The sequence below is a fragment of the Anabrus simplex genome, chromosome 3, assembly GCF_040414725.1.
Source record: "Anabrus simplex isolate iqAnaSimp1 chromosome 3, ASM4041472v1, whole genome shotgun sequence".
NCBI classification, from domain to species: Eukaryota; Metazoa; Arthropoda; class Insecta; order Orthoptera; family Tettigoniidae; genus Anabrus; species Anabrus simplex.
In genome coordinates this window covers 521695349-521713325 of record NC_090267.1, presented here as the reverse complement: position 1 = coordinate 521713325, position 17977 = coordinate 521695349, and the positions used below count along the sequence as shown (strand labels likewise).

Below are 17977 nucleotides of genomic sequence, written 5' to 3'. Positions count from 1 at the left end.
CGAACAAGAAGCCTCTGATAGGCTGAAAATTAATTACAGAAAATTTTCATTGGCCAGATTCAAAACTGGCGGAATGAGACAGAAGTGTTGCAAACCTAGAATTACAAAAAATAAAAAATAAAATAAAGTTGAGGAAACTTATAAACACAAAATTTCTTTCAGTAACACTTCCTTTACCTTGCACCAGAGTTCATGACTATAGTTTTTGGTAGTGACATCTGTGGAAAAACGTCTAAACATCTTGATGTAAACAAACACACAGCAAATAAAACCAGTCAGTTTAGGTAACTTCAGAATAACACAGTTACTTAATACTTTAGTGGCGACATCTTCTGATTAAAGTCTCAATTTTATGTAGTAGCAATTTCACATTTTTGTCGATACAGGAGTCAATTAAGGCGCATATTTTGAATCTGCGGAGTTAAGGTACAGTCCGTACGACCCATGCAATGAATACACGTGTCGAAGTAATGCGTGTTTCTTAGTTAAGAAATGTCCACATCCGTAGCGTAGGCCTGCTGCAGCTTTGATGACATCACATAAATAAGAAGATGTACAATATTAGAAGGATCCACCTTTCGGAGCGTGGGTTGGCGACCACGGGGCCCTTAGCTGAGTCCTTTCATTGCTTCCACTTAGTTGTGCCAGGCTCCTCACTTTCATCTATCCTGTCCGACCTCCCTTGGTCAACTCTTGTTCTTTACCGACCCCGACGCTATTAGGTTTGCGAGGGCTAGGGAGTCTTTCATTTTCACGCCCTTCGTGGCCCTTGTCTCCCTTTACCGATATCTTCATTTTTCGAAGTGTCGGACCTCTTCCTCTTTTTTCCTCAGTTTAGTGTTATATAGAAGATATTTACCCATTTGTACTTCCTCTAATAGCAATAATCACCTCCACCACCACCACCACCACCACCACCACCACCACCACCACCACCACCCTCTAATAAACGTTCCCCAACCTTTTCTTTATCATCTCCCATTCATCTATCAATTACTACGGCAAGTTGTTTCGAGTTGAACCTCACATTGCAATTTTCTTTTATTATTGCTTCCTATTTTTAATATATTTTTATTTCGCTTTATTCTTTTTAATGTTTTAAATTATTTTCAAACTTATATATCTACTTTGAATTTGACGAAATTAAATCCTACACTGTTTTCCTAAGACTTCAATTACGTCACCTTTTACTCTTCGGCCTGAGAAACAAATGCCTACAAGACCTGTCTAGCAACGACTCTACATAAGTGCATACTTGACCTGCTTGTGAACTTCAACTATATTTGTTTTCGGCGCAAGACAATGATGTTCTCTTTACTCTCTTGACTGGGATCATTGTGTTTTGGACATTAACTGAATTGCTACGATATGAATCAATGTTAATTTTTTGCCTGTGTTCAATGTATTAGTTGTTTTAAGATCTTTATATCTTGCCCTACTTTACTATTTGGCTGATGATGACACTTGTAATGTGTCTAAACCGGTCCCAATAAACAAGTTGTGACTTCTTTTTAGTTCAACTTACAACGAAGTATTGAAAGGTGGATCCTTCTAATATTGTACATCTTCTTATTTCTCTATTCAATACGGAACGATCATGAAGTTTTTAACTTTAGATCCGACCTGCTATTTGTCTGTATTTTGTAGTTAAGAATGACTGCCAGCGTAATGGATAGCACAATTAGCTGCCATTCCCGTTACCATACTGCCAGAGATTTACAAATGGCAGAAAGGTTGATACGCGGTAAAAATGGTACATGTAACTCCCCTTCACTGCGGGCCTGTCTAAAAAGAATTGCACCACTTTGGGATGAGGATACAAGTTTACTTTAGTTGAGAAATATTCATGGTTGTTGATATTAATATAGAGGCGCGATCATTAACAAAGTGATTGTTTAATATCTCGTAACTTGGGCCAATATAGGTATTTTTTTTTTGAGAGAAGTAAGTTTAAAATGTGAAAAAAAACTATCCAATCATAACCATTGTTTTAACCACCAATGTACCTAACAAAAAAATTGATAATTTTTTGTCTCTACACTTTCAACGATTTTCGGATACGCCAGACAAAACATACTAGGGTATGCGTTAGTAAAAAAATGGGGGCAACGAACGTACGAAGTTAAGCATTGTGATAATAAAACACATTACCGCCACACCTGTAGATATCCATAAATGCAGCAAATTTTCCGGTTTATTTTTATTCTTTCCGCCGTGGAACTTTGGGCACTATCTGGGCAATGGCATACCTAACCTAAACAATTTGGTCTCTCTTTTCTCATTTACAGGTGTTTAGGTAAATCCTGATGTAAACACAGAGAACAAGCATGAAATATACTAAAAACTTAAGGGTCTGGCTTTCGACAGCTGCATTTATCAAAAGAATGCTTCCAGTCACTTTTTTATTACACTTGAAAGTACAAATCTTAACATACGCTAGTTATCAGCGGGTGGTTTGGCATGCTTTCTACACTACTGCATGGCTTTATTTGAAAGGAGAGGCTTCTGCTACACATACACACCAACTGGGAATATCAGAGACCATCTCCAGAAACCGTTTGGGAATTGATTCACACAGTTGGACACTCTAGTCGGGAACAAAACTATTTTTAAAAGATTCATAACGATGATACCTCGAATGCTCTCGATTGCAGGGTATGGGTGACGAGATGGCAGTGAAGATGTCATACACCGGTAGCAGGGAAGTTGGTAGTGCAAGATGATAATTTATATGAAAGCAGTGGTCAGGTATAGACCTCCTGCTCATCTAACAGATACAAATGCCTGTCAATATTGCATAATACGATATCTTTATCCCTTTTCTCTACGGGGTCTTAAGTGAGATGAATCTTCATAGCAAGTTTTTACAATTGTATGCCCTTCCTGACGTCAACCTCATCAGAGGAATTAATGAGATGAAACAAATAACATAATATGAGTAACTAATGTGACTATATTTACTTTATATGTAGGCTTAAAAGTCGTGTTCACCATTTATTGTCTTTTTTACATTTAGAAATATTGCCTTCCAACAAAAATAGCCAGTATAACTAAAATACATTCTTAAGAATAGTGTAGACTGTTTACAAGTACAATTTATAGCTCTTCATGTGTTGAGTGCACAAAATTTGAGGTTATCACGTATTGCACCCGTGTTTACGTTTTTGATTGTAAAAGTGGGGGAAAAAATGGCGGTCTAATACGCAAGTAAATACGGTAAATGATAGTGAATGATCAATTAAGATATTCACAATTAAGTTGGTTTTCAAGCTCAATGAGGAATTAAGGAAATACTGTCTCACCCTCACTCAGTTTAATGTTATATATTTCTGCCTATAACCGTATTCTTTGCTGTTTGCCTGGTGTAAATCATTTGCTCTTACTTGTTGGACTGGAGTGAAACCACGCTATAATAATACACACAAGCAAATATATTGCATGTGCAGTCAATAAGAATACAGGAAGGCTAAGTCCGCAAACAAAGTCGTGACAAGACAACGTTAGGTTAAGTTAGGGTGAAAACAAAATTTCCTTCCATTTCAACTGAATTTATCTTTATAGAGGAGATAACGTTACTCTCCTTTTTGGAGCAGTTCTTGCCTCTTATACATCCTATACATACGATTGGACGAAATAAGATCTTATTAATAAAATGCTGCCCTCGTCATTTTACACCAAATGCATTATTCAAACATGCCACAGTCCTACTCGCCTGGTATCTGCAATCCTACTGCAAATGTAACACGAGTGATTTTTCACAATACCTCAGTGCCAACGTGCCAGTAACTGTAAGACGACGTATTGGTGACACTGAGTTGAACCCCACAGTTAGAAAGTAACTGACCAAGCTCGACAGCTGCAGTCGCTTAAGTGCGGCCAGTATCCAGTAGTCGGGAGATAGTGGGTTCGAGCCCCACTGTCGGCAGTCCTGAAGATGATTTTCCATGGTTTCCCATTTTTCATGCCAGGAAAATGCCGGGGCTGTACCTTAATTAAGGCCACGGCCGCTTCCTTCCACTTAGGCCTTTCCTGTCCCATCGTTGCCATAAGACCTATCTGTGTCAGTGCAACGTAAAGCAAATAGATAGAAAGTAACTGATGATGCTTGTTGTTTAAAGGGACCTAACATCGAAGGTCATCAGCCCCTAGAAAGTAAATGTGAAGGATGATGATGATATTTGCTTTACGTCCCACTAACTACATTTACGGTTTTTGGAGATGCTGAGGTGCCGGAATTTTGTCCCGCGGGAGTTGTTTTACGTGCCGGTAAATGTACCGACACGAGGCACTGAACTGAGGCAAGTTGGGGTCAGATAGGCTTACATGGCAGGGAGGATCCAGTTGAAACAATAAATGGTAAAATATCATTTCTTCTCTCTTAATTTTACAAATACTAAACTGAGCCTCCACCAAATTTCAGGTTTCTCTCTCCAAAATGTGGAGGTTTTACATTAACCTCACTTGGTCTTTGGTCATGATTTTGTTTGTTGTTCGCCATAATTTCTCCAGATCATGTCGGGGTCACCTCCTTGCTTGTTTTAAACACACATACAGTATTTAAAATCATTTCCTGTGTTTTAATATTTACATTGGGACTCATTACTGTGCCAACTTCAAAAAACTAAAAACTTTAAATAGTAAAGAAAATTGTTAGTTTTAGAGTCTGTACACTGTCAAGCTGTTGATCAAGGTATCATTTCACATTGTCAAAGGCCACTACAGAGAGCTTCGTACTGGATGCAGTGGGATTTATTGATTTGTTTTGGAAAGATATAACAAAAGACACGATTCAAGACAAGATTTAATATTAATGAGACCAGGGAAACCTGGAAAATCAAGAGGAAAGAGAACTACAATAAGATTAAATGCAGATTCTTTTGAACCTGACATGGTATGAGCCAGTGAATGTATAGCTTAAGGGAAATGCAAGCTGGTGAGTGGCTCTGAAAGCCTTCAACCAAACCGGTACTGTAGTAATACTGTGCGTGTATGCAAGCATCTATTTCCATTAATGGACACCTTCTAGATATGGACGAATTGGTCCACGTTTCCATTCACTGTTGAAGCTAACATTCCTGGTCATTTTAGTTGAATGCTCCTATCCATTGAAAAGGCTGTCAAGCCAATATCACCAAACAATGTGACAGTTGCACATTTGTGAATCCCTGCTGTACATGTTAGTTTTATTGAAATATGTGTCATTGAACCCAAGCACTTTCCTGTATTTAAATGTTGAAAGTCACATTTTATGAGACTAATTGTTTTAGAGGATAGATCTTCGAGACAACAACGTGCAGGTGGCCGGACTGATGGCTCTTGCACACTCGATGAAGATGAACCACAGTGTGAGCCAACTTGACCTGGACGATTCGCCTAAGAGAAAGTTGGTTAGTGTCTTTCTGTCTTGCTGTATGATTCAGTGCTCAGTTAAAGCCATTATTTATTGAGTTTTAAATACTGTAGATTGACTGCAGTTTCACTGGTCTGTGCTTTGGTTTTTCTGCTTTTAGGAGAACTCTGAAGAACTTAAACAGTACCACATCTTGGTGCAGGAGATTCGAGATTACTGTGCTCGCAACGAACTGGCTGCCATTACCGAGGAGAAGGAGGTTGTGGAAGAGAGCGAGACAACGCCCGAACGTCGAGTGCGCTTGTCCGGTTCTGCCTCTCGCAAGATCTCCTTGACTTGCGAGACTTTGATGCGTGCCATGTCCGCTCCCCAGGACGTGGAACACCCGCACCTCCTGTCCGAGCCTAGGAGGAGCGGCGGCCGATTGCGGAGCCCCGCGCCCAGTCCCGTCCCGAGCCCGGCGTCCAGTCCGGTTCCCAGCCCCTCCCGGAATCGCTTCCAGGTGTCGCGCGTCTCCGAGACTTCTCCGGCTACTTCGCCCTCCACGTCTTTGCTTTCGTCGTCCCCGTCCCGGTTCTTTTCCAGCCCCGGGATGTCCCGGTTTCGCGTGACACTCGTGGAGCCTTCTGTGTGCCAACCTCCCGCACCAAAACCTGTCATATCCAGCCCTTCTGGCAATAACGTCACAGTAGGATTTTCCTTCAAATTAAATGACAAAGAAATAACTATAAACACTTCAGTAGCAGGAAGCTGTGGCATTGTGACATCATCAAATTCTGCGATATCTGAAAATGAACCCAAGTGTCCTCTTACAGTGGAGTCTAGTATTTCATCCCAGGCTGTCGATATGCCTCAAGATACTGATGACCTGGAAGTTATGCAGCTAATGAACAAACCAATGTGTGAAAATAACTGGGAACAAGAATCTCCTTGTTTGCCGGTGTCTTTAAGTACTGAAACCTCGTGTATAATGGCCTCTCCCAAGCCACTACATCCTAATGTACAGTCATCATCAGGTATTTTCAGTACAACAGAGTCGGGTATGTCTTCTCTCGTGTCAGATAAGACGGCCTTAACACCACTGAATAGTTCTCAAGGAGTGAAGCCCATGTCGTGTCCTATGGGTATGTTTGTGTCGCATACAACACCGCCATCTGTGTCGTGTCCTCTGATTACATCCACGTCACCTCAGCTGGACTCGCCCGTGGTAACCACAGTATCATTTCCTCTGGGTATGTCCGTGTCACATCAACCGGACACGTCTGTATCATTTCCTCTGGGTATGTCCGTGTCACATCAACCGGACACGTCTGTATCATTTCCTCTGGGTATGTCCGTGTCACACCAACCGGACACGTCTGTATCATTTCCTCTGGGTATGTCCGTGTCACATCAGTCGGACATGCCTGTATCGTGTCCTCTGGATATGTCCGTGTCACATCAGTTGGACACACCTGTATCATGTCCTCCGGATATGTCCGTGTCACATAAATCGGACACGTTTGTATCGTGTCCTCTGGGTATCTCTGTGTCACATCAATCGGACATGCCTGTATCAAGTCATTTGGGTATGCCCGTGTCACAGCAGTCGGACACGCCTGTACCATGTCCTCTGGAGATGTCCGTGTCACATAAATCGGACACAACTGTATCGTATCCTCCGGGTATGTCTGTGTCACATCAACCGGACACGTCTGCATCATTTCCTCTGAGTATGCCCGTGTCACATCAGTCGGACATGCCTGTTTCATGTCCTCTGGATATGTCTGCGTCACATAAGTCAGACGCGGGTATGTCCGATTTGCATACGATACCATCAGACACAGTGCCTGTGAGCTTGTCGAGTCCCTTACTATGTACGACAGCGTCGTCTGTATCTGTATTAAACTCGGTTGAGTCTCTACAGCTGGATAGTTATATACTAAGAAAAACAGGAAGCCCAGCTACGTTGGGCATCCAGCAATCAAATGTGGTATCGGCCCAACCTGCGTACAGTGAAGACGAGTATGCTCGTAGGATAAGGTCTCGCAAAATCTCATGGGTTGCTCCGGTGGAACCTCAGAGAACTCCGTCTAGTCTGGAAAAATTACTGGGTTTATTCCAGCATCCTAGCAGTTTCTTTAACAAAACACAACCTCAGTACAAGGCAACTGCTGCCATTGTGAACCAACAACCTGTGGCCAATAGCAGCGCATCGTTCCTTTTGACAGCTGGGCCACTTGCAGGGGCAGTGAAAGAAGCAAGCTTCCAGCAAGACGGAGATGACAGGCTGTCGTCTCCGGAGGGAGAGCCCGAGACGGATTATCTTAACAACAATGGGAGAGACGGTCGACAGGCCATTGAAAATTTTACAAAGTCATGTTCCCGGTGTACTGTGGAGGAGAGAGAGCAGGTACGAACTAGGGTGAACCTGACGGATAATATTTGGTGTGCTGGCGTTTGCGGAGCTAGTGAACGTGAGCCATCTCCGAGTGAAGACACCAAGGAAGCTGATAGATTATATTCTAGCATGATTAAGAGCGCGGTTCCTGCCAACGGTCTTCTTTCTGCAAATAGTTCATCTTCTGTGTGGGTAGATAGCAACTTGCCTGTCACAGCAGTCAGACTTGTGGGAGGTGCTAGCAGTGAACCGAGCACCAGCAGACGGAACCATCAACTTGTGGATGGAGGACTTTGTTCAAAACAACCTGTGGAGAAAGGTAAGGTCTTGACGCTTGTTGTTATAGAGTTCAGGAGTTCCTACTGTGTTGTATGCTTGCAGCCATTCAGTAACTAGTGTGCCCCAAGTAATTCACAGAGTACAGTACAAGCCTGCTATAGCAAATATGGCATATAATTATTCTTTAAACATTCTCTTTATGTCACATGAACATTCTTGTATTAAACTGTGTAGTACTGTTAAGTATTGCAAGCTATCCACTTCATGGCCGTATCGATGAGTATAATCAACAAATTAATCTAAAAAGCCACCTAATCGATACTTTATTTCTTTTGCCTTTGGCAAACTTAAAAATACATTAACAAACACAGTACATGTTTCGACCACTTAGTGGTCATCTTCAGCTGTATATAAAAAAATCTTAGATGATAACATTTAAAAGCAAGCACATTAGATCTTAAAACTATATCCCATGGGAATCCAAAAACGATTGTTCTAGATGCTTTAAATGAAATGGAAGATTGGGGGGGGGGGGGTAAGGAGATTTATGTGAATGATACTTAAATTACAGTATCGTTTACAGTTGTGTTTAAAAACTTAAATGATGAAAAACATATTTAAAATATTTAAAAGCGTCTATGGTAAAATTCTTTTTGATAACATTAGGTAGCTGAAGATGACCACTAAGTGGTCGAAACATGTTCTGTGTTTGTTAATGTATTTTTAAGTTTGCCAAAGGCAAAAGAAATAAAGTATCGATTAGGTGGCTTTTTAGATTAATTTGTTGATACTGTTAAGTTGCGAGAACTATTATTATGAGTGCTTTGGCATTGGTTATTTCCAGTGTTATCGATATTTATACACCAGCATTTATATTAAACTAGCTGATGTACCCGTGCTTCGCTATGGGATTCTCAGAAAGACTGCCTTTGTGGTTTTCCTACCTGAAGTCGTCAGAAGGAATGTAGTGATTAAAAGCAATGTTATATAAAATACTCGATCAAATGGAAAGCCGCATGTTTTATCACTTTTAACGAACAGTGCTGCGGTTAAATTGCGGTGCCCATCTAATAGTCCAAAGTTCCGGAGCTGGGATGACCAGGCCGCAGATTGCCATGAACACTCATCTGCCATTATTCCGCTAAATATGCACATTGTTCATTCCAATCAGTGCCTCAGAGTAGGGATTGAATAGCCCGAATGCTATGATGATCCAGTGTGTTACGTACCAGTAGTATCAGAAAATTTATAAACCAGGGGAATGGCATGCTAAAGAAGAAAGTTATCTAACTCCCCAGCTGCTTCCCGTCTATATTCAGGCAGGCTGTTACACTCTGTACGACTGGGTGAGTTAACCGTGTGGTTAGCGGTGCGCAGCTGTGAGCTTGCATCCGAGAGATAGTGGATTCGAACCCCATTGTCGGCAGCGCTGAAGATGGTATTCCATGGTTTCCTACTTTCACACCAGTCAAATGCTGGGCCTGTTCCTTAATTAAGGCCTAAGGCACTCCTAGCCCTTTCCTATCCCCTCGTCGCCATAAAACCTATCTATGTCGGTGTGACGTAAATGAAATAAAAATACTCTGTACGCAGCAGTAATCCTATCTACCGGAGATGAGGGGCAACAGAAGACACAGTGCAAATCACGACAAACAATGGTCAATGTAATGTTATTGTTGATCAATGTTATGAGCTTTCTATATTGTAGGCCTTCACATTTAGTTTTCTTTCGACTCTGTGATTTGTAAAATATTTTATACCGTAAAATGTAGTTTCTTATTCTTCGACTTTACATACCGATTTTCATTAAATACTGTTTACCCATTTTCTCGTTACTCGGCGTTGATATGGACTTAGTAACAAAAATCCAAATTCATGAATATCTTCGTGATCATAGCCAGTACGGTAACAATGTATAAGACATGAATAATAGGAAATTTAATACTATATAACTTTAGTTATGTAGCATTCATCGATTACACCTCTAATAAGAAATATTTGAGAATTACATTTTAGGCCTTCCCCTAAACTACCATTTTTCTCAGCGTGAATACAATTATTGATAGCCTAGATTGTAGCAACTTATTCCCTAACTTTGCATACCCATTTTCTTTAAAATACAACCACTAATAACATAAATAGTTGAGAATTTAATTTTAGGCCCTCCCCTAAACTACCATTTCACTCAGCGTGAGTAAAATGAGTAAAATGATTCATAGCCTAGATTGTAGAGGCTCATCCCCCGACTTCACATACCAATTTTCATTAAATTCTTTTCAACCGTTTTCTCGTGATGCGTGTACATACATACAGACAGACAGACAGACAGACAGACAGACAGACAGACAGACAGACAGACAGACAGACAGACAGACAGACAGACAGACAGACAGACAGACAGACAGACAGACAGACAGACAGACAGACAGACAGACAGACAGACAGACAGACAGACAGACAGACAGACAGACAGACAGACAGACAGACAGACAGACAGACAGACAGACATTACGGAAAAGTAAAAACTGCATTTTCTTGTTACTATGGACATGACCAATACAGAAATATCATTATTTTCAAATTCTGAGCAATGTACAGACAAAACTCTTATTTTATATATATAGATATGATCAATCTCACATATAAGATCATGTCTAGAATTATCCTTACGAGAATTCAAGAACAGCTCGACCAAGAACTTGGAGAGTATCAGGGGGGATTTCGACCTGGAAGAAGTTGTCCTGACCAAATCATTAGTCTTAAGTGGATTATGAACCATCAAAGAATGAGAAACAAAAAGCTTGTTACTGGTATCATTTTTGTTGACTTCAAGAAAGCATATGACAGTATTCATTGTGAGTCATTACTTAAAATCCTTAAAGAATTTGGGTTACACCACAAACACATTAATCTCGTTGGTGTTACCCTCAAGAACACTAGAACAAAAGTTAAATTCCGAGAAGAGTTGTCTGAATCGTTTGAAATTCGGACTGGACTTCAACAGGGGGATGGTCTCTCACCAATACTGTTTAACTGTGCATTGGAGAAAGTTGTGAAAGAATGGTCTAAGAAATGTCACCCAGATTGGCAAAAATATCAAACTCAATTGTCTAGCATTTGCAGATGACCTTGCGGTACTTGCAAGTAGTGTGGAAGAGGCTAAACTCCAAATTGAAGAATTAGAACGAATAGCAGCAAAAATTGGATTACAAATCTCCTTTGAAAAGACGGAAATGACGCCATCCTTCAAAGTGGAAACATCACCTATCATACTGACTAACAACAAACAAATTATGGTTGTTAATAAATTTAAATATCTTGGAGAGATTATAACTTGGAACTCAAAAGGGAAAATATCAGTTGAAACTAGAATTACCAAATTAAAACAAGCACAACACATTACTTGGCCAACCTACAAGAAGAAATCTCTCTCGATAAATGCAAAATTTAAACACTACAACTCCATTATTAAGCCTGAAGCAACCTATGCTAGTGAAACCTTATTCAATTTGAATACGAAATCAACTACAGATAAATTACAGAAAATAGATAGACAAATCATTAGAACAATTCTGAACAAAAAACACCAAATAGATGGACAATGGCGATTACTACCTAATGAATTTGTATACCAGGAGACTGAGTCTATAATAGATATACAATGTGGAAAAGAAGAGTTGCTTTTTTCTGTCACATATCACGACTACCAGAGACTGTATTCAACTACTTTTGGAAAAGTAAAACTAAAAATCACTGGTTCAAAGAAGATTTAAATGAATTAGGCTTGACAATTCAAGAAATTGAAAACAGAGAAGAGAAGAGAAAAGGATCCTAAGAAATAATGACGTGAGACTGAAGACCTATACACACAAACAGTACAACATAACTGACAAAGAAAGAGCAGCCAGGTCAGAGAGAATGAAACATTTCTAGGAACAAAAGAAGAAACATCTACTAAATTTGTAACCAATATTCATAAGACTTGACTGTATATAGATTGATTTCAGTGCTCCAATGTGGGCGTAAAAAAAAAAAAAAAAACAATAATTTTTTATGTTGATGTAGCTCTCTCACTGTCCGTTGAAGTTGATTTGTGATACCTGTCAACCGTTGTAAATAAACATTCAAGTTCAAAATGTCAGGGGACAAAGACATATATAACATGGCTGATAGCAGTTGTTAACTCATTGGAAATAAACACTGAAATTAAATAAGAATGTGACACTTCTCAAGATACATCAGTGAGCATCTCTAATTTCAGAGATCAGATTATATATTCTCACATGTGGTTACATTTCAGAACTTTATTATTGGGGGTGCAAAAGAGAAGTTAGAAATCCAACACGTACGATTCACACAACAGAAGACTACCAAATTAGGTGACAAGCTAGTGACAAAACCAGTGGTCTGGCTGAAAGATTGCTGAATTTCACTTTTTCTTTACTTAAAATATACATGTTTCAGATATATCCGGCATACGCCAGGACACTTGTTATTTCCACACAATGCGAGCTCTATCAGGGGCAATAGCAAACCGCTCCAACCATTAGGAACACAGATATTGGTCGCTTCTCAGAGTGACACAAAGATGGAGGTGGTTCCCTGGCAAGCATAAAGGAAGGAACCTAAGGTATCGTGTCCTTCCTAAACATGCACCTCCGCCTCTGGAGTGGTATAGCCACAATTAAACATGCGAGTTTCACAGTGTGGTATGGTACTATCGAGTAAGCCGCTGTATGGAAAACATAAGTTTTCAGACTTTTTTTTTAGAGAACTGGTAACGGCAACCTGCCGTAACGATATGAATTCTGGTTAAAGCTCCCTCGGTGAATCAGTGGTAGAGTGTGTGGAAGGTGGACAGCACCCCATGTCGGCATCAGGTACGCCTGGAGCAGGCATCCAAACTGTGTCAAGTTAAATTGTGTTCACTTGGTAGCTCATGCCATTCAAAATTTATCATCATTATTATTATTATTGTTATTGTTATTGTTGTTGTTATTCTTGTTTCGTTTCGGCCAACTAAGGACCACGTCATTTCAATTGTTTCCCCTTGAGCTTTAATGTTGGTCCAGTATTCCTTCATTCATATACGGTGTTGCTCCTTTTGTTCTTCTGTCCATGCCTTTCCGATTTTCATCTTTGGCTTTGGTTGGAAACTCTGATGTTCTTGGAGTTTTTTCTTCCTGGATATCTTCAAATGAGAACCATACCCTCTTTGCCTTTTTCTCTTGGAGGAAAGTGAAAATGTGGTTGGTTAACCGTGTTGACTTCATTAGGGCCATGTTTCCGTAAAAAGTAATCCTCCTTTTCCGCATCACGTCGGTTGTCTTCTCCACATGCGAGTACAACTCCTGGTTGTGCCGTCTCCTAAACTGCTGTTGTCTTTGACTGGACCTAAGATTTTCCTCAAAAACTTTCTTTCCTTGGCCTCCAATTTCTCCATTTTGCCTTTTTTGTTCATGACGAGACATTCCGCTGCATATAGAGCCTCTGGCCGGATGACAGTGCAGTAGTGTTTGACTTTTGCATTCAGAGATATAGGTCTTTTGTTAGACATTTTTAGTCAGATGGTAAGCCATTTCCATTTTATTCATGCGTGAAGCAAAGGCTTCTTTTTTGGACATGTTAGGTTCTATCCATTCACAAAGATACTTAAATTTTTCAACCCTCTTGACTTTTCTGTGTGTCCCTTCTAGCTCACTTGGCGCCAGTTTGATGTTTGTAATGAATTTCATTTGCAGCTTGTGTTTGAAGCTGGTTGATCTGCTTCGTGGCCACATCCAAGGAATCAGCAAAAACCGCGAGATCGTCTGCAAATGCTAGACATTCAATTGAAAGGTTCTTGTTCTTGTAGCCTAGCCTGACTCCGCTTTCGACTCCTTCATAACTCATTTCTCTGTGCCATACACGGATCACTTTCTCAAGAACGCAGTTGAACAACAGAGGTGAGAGGCCATCTCCCTGCCTAACTCCTATCCGTATTTCAAAGGCATCTGAAGTCTCTCCTCTGAACTTTACTTTTGAGAGTCTGTTGGATGATCATAGGAACTCCATTATTTAACTCTAGTAGAGGAATACAAACAAATATAAACAGCAGTCGTTTCATAAAATTAGGGGAAGTCAATCTGAGTGTGGTAGTCCTTGAAACACTCTTCCACATGAAGGTCAACACCGGATCTGTGGCATTCCAGCAATGACTCTTTGTGGAGGAAGAGATTTCTTCTGGGTTGACACAATTTTGGAAGGAAAATGCTGTTTCAGTTCACTTGCAGTTATTGGTAACCAGTGATATTCTGCACAGAACTTTCTGGAAGATCAGGAGTTCGCACCAAGGAATTCACAAGCATAAGCATTTGTCTCGTTGGTAACATGATCCCAAAACTGGGGTTCTAACCATGATGTCTTTTGAGAAAAGAATTTACGTTGCAGAGAGCGTTGTTTTACACATTATCAGGAGGCCAAATCTACTTGCTATTTGAATTAGGCCTACCTGCTACAGCTGCCATGGGAGATGCAAGTCTGTTTCCAGTAGGTTTTCATGTATGTGCGCTGGAATCTTCCTTAGAATCATTGCTGGAACTTTCCGATTCACTAAAATCACTTGCTTCACTTTAAGAAGCCACAAGATCACTTTTGCCTTCACTTTGCTTGAACCAGAATCGAATATCTTCTTGCTCATTCACCACTGCCATGTTTGTTTACAAGATTGTCAAAACAATCGGTTTTACCAAGCTATCCATGGAATAAGACGGCAGAGAGCACAAATTACAAATCGATAGCAACAAGTCCCGGTAGCATAGTAACGTCTGTCACGGTGCTTAACCATGTGGATGCACACTTCCATCAAATGTGTCAATGTTTTAATACAAGTTTTGATCTCAATTTCTTCAACTCTACTTGCTTTGAGAATCAGTGGAGGGCTGCTCAGATTGTATCCTCTAAAAAAAAAAAAACACACATAGAGGACGTTTTGTGCAAAGCGTAGATTGTAAATTGTCCTATTCTTCATTAATTTTGAGAAATATATGTTTACTTTGGATTTACAGCTTGTATTTTGGTTGTTAGTATGAAGTAATTTTATGTTTCAGGGTTAAATCAGTTTTAAAAATCATGAAAATTGGAGTAAAGGAAATCAAACATTAATTTGAAAAATAAATTACGCTTCAAGGAGAGATAATTTATAGATATTATTTTATCAGGAGAAATTGCTGAATGGTGTAGATAGTCTTAGAGGAGAAGTACAAGTCACATGATGCAGGAAATATTAGATTAGAAATTGAAGACTCTAGTAGCAGATAGCTCACATCAAGCACAATAGAAGAGAGTGGAATTGTATGGACAGTGAGAGGAGAATGATGTCATCATGTGTAGTGAGGTGGTTACAAGTGCTATGCAGCTAGGGACTCATGTTGATAATTGTGTTTGTGTTTTGCTATTAAGTCAGTAGTATCTTTCTCCAGGAAGTTAAGGCAAGGATACTCCCCTCTCATCACCAGAGGCATTCTTTTGAAGAAGACTGTCCTTTACACCGCATACACGATACACGGGCAGTTGTTGATGATGATAATATACACTTTTTAATTTTTTATTAGAATTTGCTTCACGTCGCACCGACATGGCGACGATGGGATAGGAAAGCCCTAGAGGTGGGAAGGAAGCGGTCATCCCCAGCATTGTCCCTCGCTTACCTTTCCATGTCTTTGGAAATGTTCAAATTTTATTCCAGTAGCTGATCCGTGTTTTAGTGTAGGCTTCTGTTAAGTTGTGAAACACGTTGTGGATGGTCTATGAGCAAGTCAGGGTACAGTGGTGCAGGGTCGCTATGGAACAACCTAATTATGCTTTTGATTTGCAACAATTAGTTAGGAAAATGTAATCGGTGCAAGCTATCAACGACACAGTTGTTCCACCTTAGTGAAAAAAATGCTCATGTTTTTTATATTTCATTGAGTTTGATGGTTGGCAACATGTAACATGGCACTCTAGGTAAGTAGGCACCCTGCAAGGACCATTACTTTCTTTGTTGTACATCAAGGACATCTCATCTAATTTAAAATCTCACAGATACTAAAATATAACCAAGTTATCAGATACTGTGCTAAACATAAATGCTTCTGAGCAAATATGCACGATCAAATAGGCTTCTCATAAACCCATCGAAAGTGCAAGCAGCTCCTATCTTTAGTCAACAATACCTTAGCCAATAGATGATACAACAGTGAGAAACCTTGGCATGATTGTGACTGAAACTTAAAATTGGACAGAAAATACCAAAAATGTATGTCAAATGATCTTTGCTTCTCTTCATTCATTGAGAAGAAACAAGGACGTCTTACCACGAGACATGCAACAGACTTCACTGAGGAACAATTGATAAAACTGCAGCCAGCTATGATGAACATGTAATTCCTTCAGTGGCTAAAACCTGCCTCAATTCTTGGGCCGCTGATACTTGTATCCAAGCATTCATATTTCTCCTGCGATTCTTCCAGTCCTTGAATTCAGGGATGCAGATGCCTTTGATGTCTAAAGCGACCAATCCTGAGACGAAACATGTGACCACATTGGCTGCACCTTATAGGGGATGGAGGTCGTGGTTGTTACTCACCTTTCGTTTAAATATCACTTTCTTTCCTCCTTTCATTACCTCTTCACCATTCATCTGTTCCTTACCAGTCAGTGATTTATTAGCTAAATTTGAAAGATCTTGCCGACACTACTTGCTGAAAGTTACCGATGGACTGAGTGTGTTATTCTGGTGTATGTAGATGTACCTAGTGCTAATCTATGGTAGACGAAGTGCCAGTCTGTCTAGGAACGGATGAAGTGTTGTTCTTTTGCTCATCTAGCATTACTTGAAAGTAATGAGGACATTGTTTTTTTTGTTTTGTTTTAGAATGAAGAGGATGCTGGCCTAACTCCGACTTCCAGGTGTTGTAAATAAGATGTTGTATTTTTGTGTAGTGAGCAAAATATTTATTTTTAAGTGTCCTTGTACATGTACTATTTTCATAAGTCTCGTGCTCACTTGTCTCAACTCTTGTTGGCTCTTTGTATACTCCATGGAGGGACTGAAAATAATATCCCTCTGTATGTCTCAAAGCCAGAGCTGAGGAAAGCAGATACAGTGTAGGGCTGAGTATGCTGTGGGTCTATCGCCAGTGTCAAGGCTTCATAACATGCATGAGGTTGGAAAATGAAGCAGAAGACAGATGTCGCTGAACGTAGGCACGTAGAGGAAGAGGAAGGTAGGACAAAAAAATATTGAGTTTCCTGTTGTTTCATGTGGTCGTTCAACTGTGTGTTTTCATGGGGCAAAAGAGGCTTTACTCATCGATCTGCTTCTGTTAACTCTCATCAGAAGAGGGTGAATGCTTTGAAATGCCTCAGAAATGTGATAATGGAGGTTGGAAGGTAAAACAAGCCTTAATTAGAGGGCAGAGAAGGGATTTACCACACTATCCCTAATACCAGCCACACAAAATATTAAAATATTGGGTGTGGGTCATGTCGTAATCTCATAATACAATTGATAGCTGGAAGAAATCAATTATTCCATGTAGGGCCAGTAGTACAAATCAACTGGTACTTTGGCGCCGATACACAGGGCTGGCTAGAGTGATTATCAGCTATTTGTCACTTTTAACTCAGGTGCTATCTATTGTCAGGTGTATGAAGCTCATTTCGATAGTCTTACTTTCCTGTACTTGCCTCACAAGCCTGAGTCTGTACCGTTTTGTGAAACTTTTGTGAGTTTCATACCTCAAGATTTTAACATTTCTTACACTAGCTGTCATGTGAAAGTGGTCAGAGCTATGCTTTTATGTGCTGTATACAGGCCCTCCACAATCCTCTATTGGCCTCGTTATTTCTAATGTCTAAGATAAAGTTGGAGGACAAATTCGTTTATAGGAAGATGAATTAGAGAATGGAAATATTCCATAGATTGCCAAGCTCTTTGAAATCAT

General features: G+C 40.1%; 1 protein-coding gene across 1 annotated transcript in view; it reads left to right on the top strand.

The window, feature by feature from the left end:
* The window catches only part of LOC136866888 (uncharacterized), a 276008-nt gene extending 258759 nt beyond the window's left edge, over nt 1-17249 (top strand). The window contains exons 9-11 of the mRNA XM_067143981.2: nt 5268-5387; nt 5511-8049; nt 16906-17249. Of these exons, the coding sequence (XP_067000082.2) occupies nt 5268-5387; nt 5511-8049; nt 16906-16910 (2664 nt within the window). The 3' untranslated portion in view covers nt 16911-17249. The remainder of the gene's footprint in view (nt 1-5267; nt 5388-5510; nt 8050-16905) is intronic.
* The last annotated feature ends 728 nt before the right edge of the window (nt 17250-17977 follow it).